Source organism: Pygoscelis adeliae, unplaced genomic scaffold (genome assembly GCF_000699105.1).
Source record: "Pygoscelis adeliae isolate BGI_AS28 unplaced genomic scaffold, ASM69910v1 Scaffold4, whole genome shotgun sequence".
NCBI classification, from domain to species: domain Eukaryota; kingdom Metazoa; phylum Chordata; class Aves; order Sphenisciformes; family Spheniscidae; genus Pygoscelis; species Pygoscelis adeliae.
In genome coordinates this window covers 645,429-646,927 of record NW_008824986.1, presented here as the reverse complement: position 1 = coordinate 646,927, position 1,499 = coordinate 645,429, and the positions used below count along the sequence as shown (strand labels likewise).

General features: G+C 46.9%; 1 protein-coding gene across 1 annotated transcript in view; it reads left to right on the top strand.

The window, feature by feature from the left end:
* The window catches only part of LOC103918597 (microsomal triglyceride transfer protein large subunit-like), a 12,398-nt gene that overhangs the window by 2,944 nt on the left and 7,955 nt on the right, over window positions 1-1,499 (top strand). The window contains 1 exon segment of the mRNA XM_009325976.1: window positions 398-514. Coding sequence (XP_009324251.1) covers window positions 398-514 — 117 coding nt within the window.

The following is a 1,499-nucleotide window of genomic DNA, read 5'->3' as shown; positions in this document are numbered from 1 at the left end:
TAGGAAAAGTCAAGAAAAAACTCTACAAGAATTTCTGCCAAGCAGGTTTTGCTTTGCCCAGCCCAGCCAGCAGCCGGCAAATGGCAGGGAAATCCCTCCCTCCAGAGCTCAACTGATGCTGTAGTGACCTGTGAACAGCATGAAATAACCTCAAAACCCAAAATGCAGGCACAAAGGTGCTGCTGCTGGTGTTAGCCTAAATTTGCAAAAGCAAATTTCCTGCCCAGATGGACTTCGAGCCATCCAAACCCCCCAAATACGCCCCAGTTTCTAGCTTTTTGATGATTTTTCTATTTATTAGTTTGTCCTTTGTGTCCATCCTCTACACAGATCATTTTACTCAGGCTCAATCAAAGCCGATCACCTTTAACCATGGTCACTCACATTTGTGTTTCAGGAGGATGTCTCCGGGAGCTGCGAAGTCACGTACGCTATGTCCAACCATTCCATCACAAAGACAAAAGATCTCCTCAGCTGCACAAAGCCTAAGTCCGGATTCGCCTCTGTAAACAAAGCAAGTCCATTGCTCTCGCGGTGTTGGGCTCAATTTATATCAAGGACTTCAGGGTTGTCCCCAAAATCTTCCTACAGGTGGGCTGTGAGTCCCACTCCCAGCTGGCTTCAGCCTTCTGCACCAGCCTGGGATGGGACTCCAGCCCTTAGACCCATACCCAAGGTGGGATGCACCAACATACCTCAGGAGGAGCATATCGTTTTGAGGTGGGTGGAAGCAGGAAAGATGTCCTGGGTCATCCCATCCCCATCCTTGTTATCACTTCTGACCTGTCAGCTAATCCTGCTTGGGAAGGTGGAGATAAAGAAATGTTTTCTAGACCTCAGACTCATTGGATTGGGGATTAGGTTGACAGGGGACAGGACCAAAGACCGCTGCTTGTTTGATTTAAAGCAGTAGCCTGTGTTCAGCCCTGACATAAATAGATGAAACTCTGTGGGTCTTAATGCACTTATACGTGCCATGATTAAAATTGATGGTTTTTTTTTTTAAATAGATAAATTCTACTGAATTCAATATAAAAATGGACATCACTGCACAGAGAGCCCATGGGCTTCAGCAGGGATCTTGACACCTGGCAGTCAAACTCTGAGTGTTCTTATAATAAAAGCTTTCTGGGGTGTGAATCATGGCAAACTTACCCAAGAAAGTAACAAACCCTGCACAGCACATTTTTGGCAATAAGGTTTTCCCACAAGCCTGCTGTCTGGACTTAGGCAGCTCTCTGGACCTTGCCTGTAGCCGTAGCTGTGAAGCAAAATAACGATGCTGCCTGGCTCTGTAAGAGGCAAAGCCTATGGATAAAAAGCTCTCTATTAAAATAGTGATATTATTATTGCTAATGCCATTTGCTGTCAAAAACCACCACTTGCACGTGGTTCAGCTCTTCCCTTTCCCCAAGACCTGCCATGTGCAAGCCCAGCTGCTCCGATAACGTCTCCCGGTGTGACCAGCGCTCCCCTCGCTGGGGCAGGAAGACAAGGCA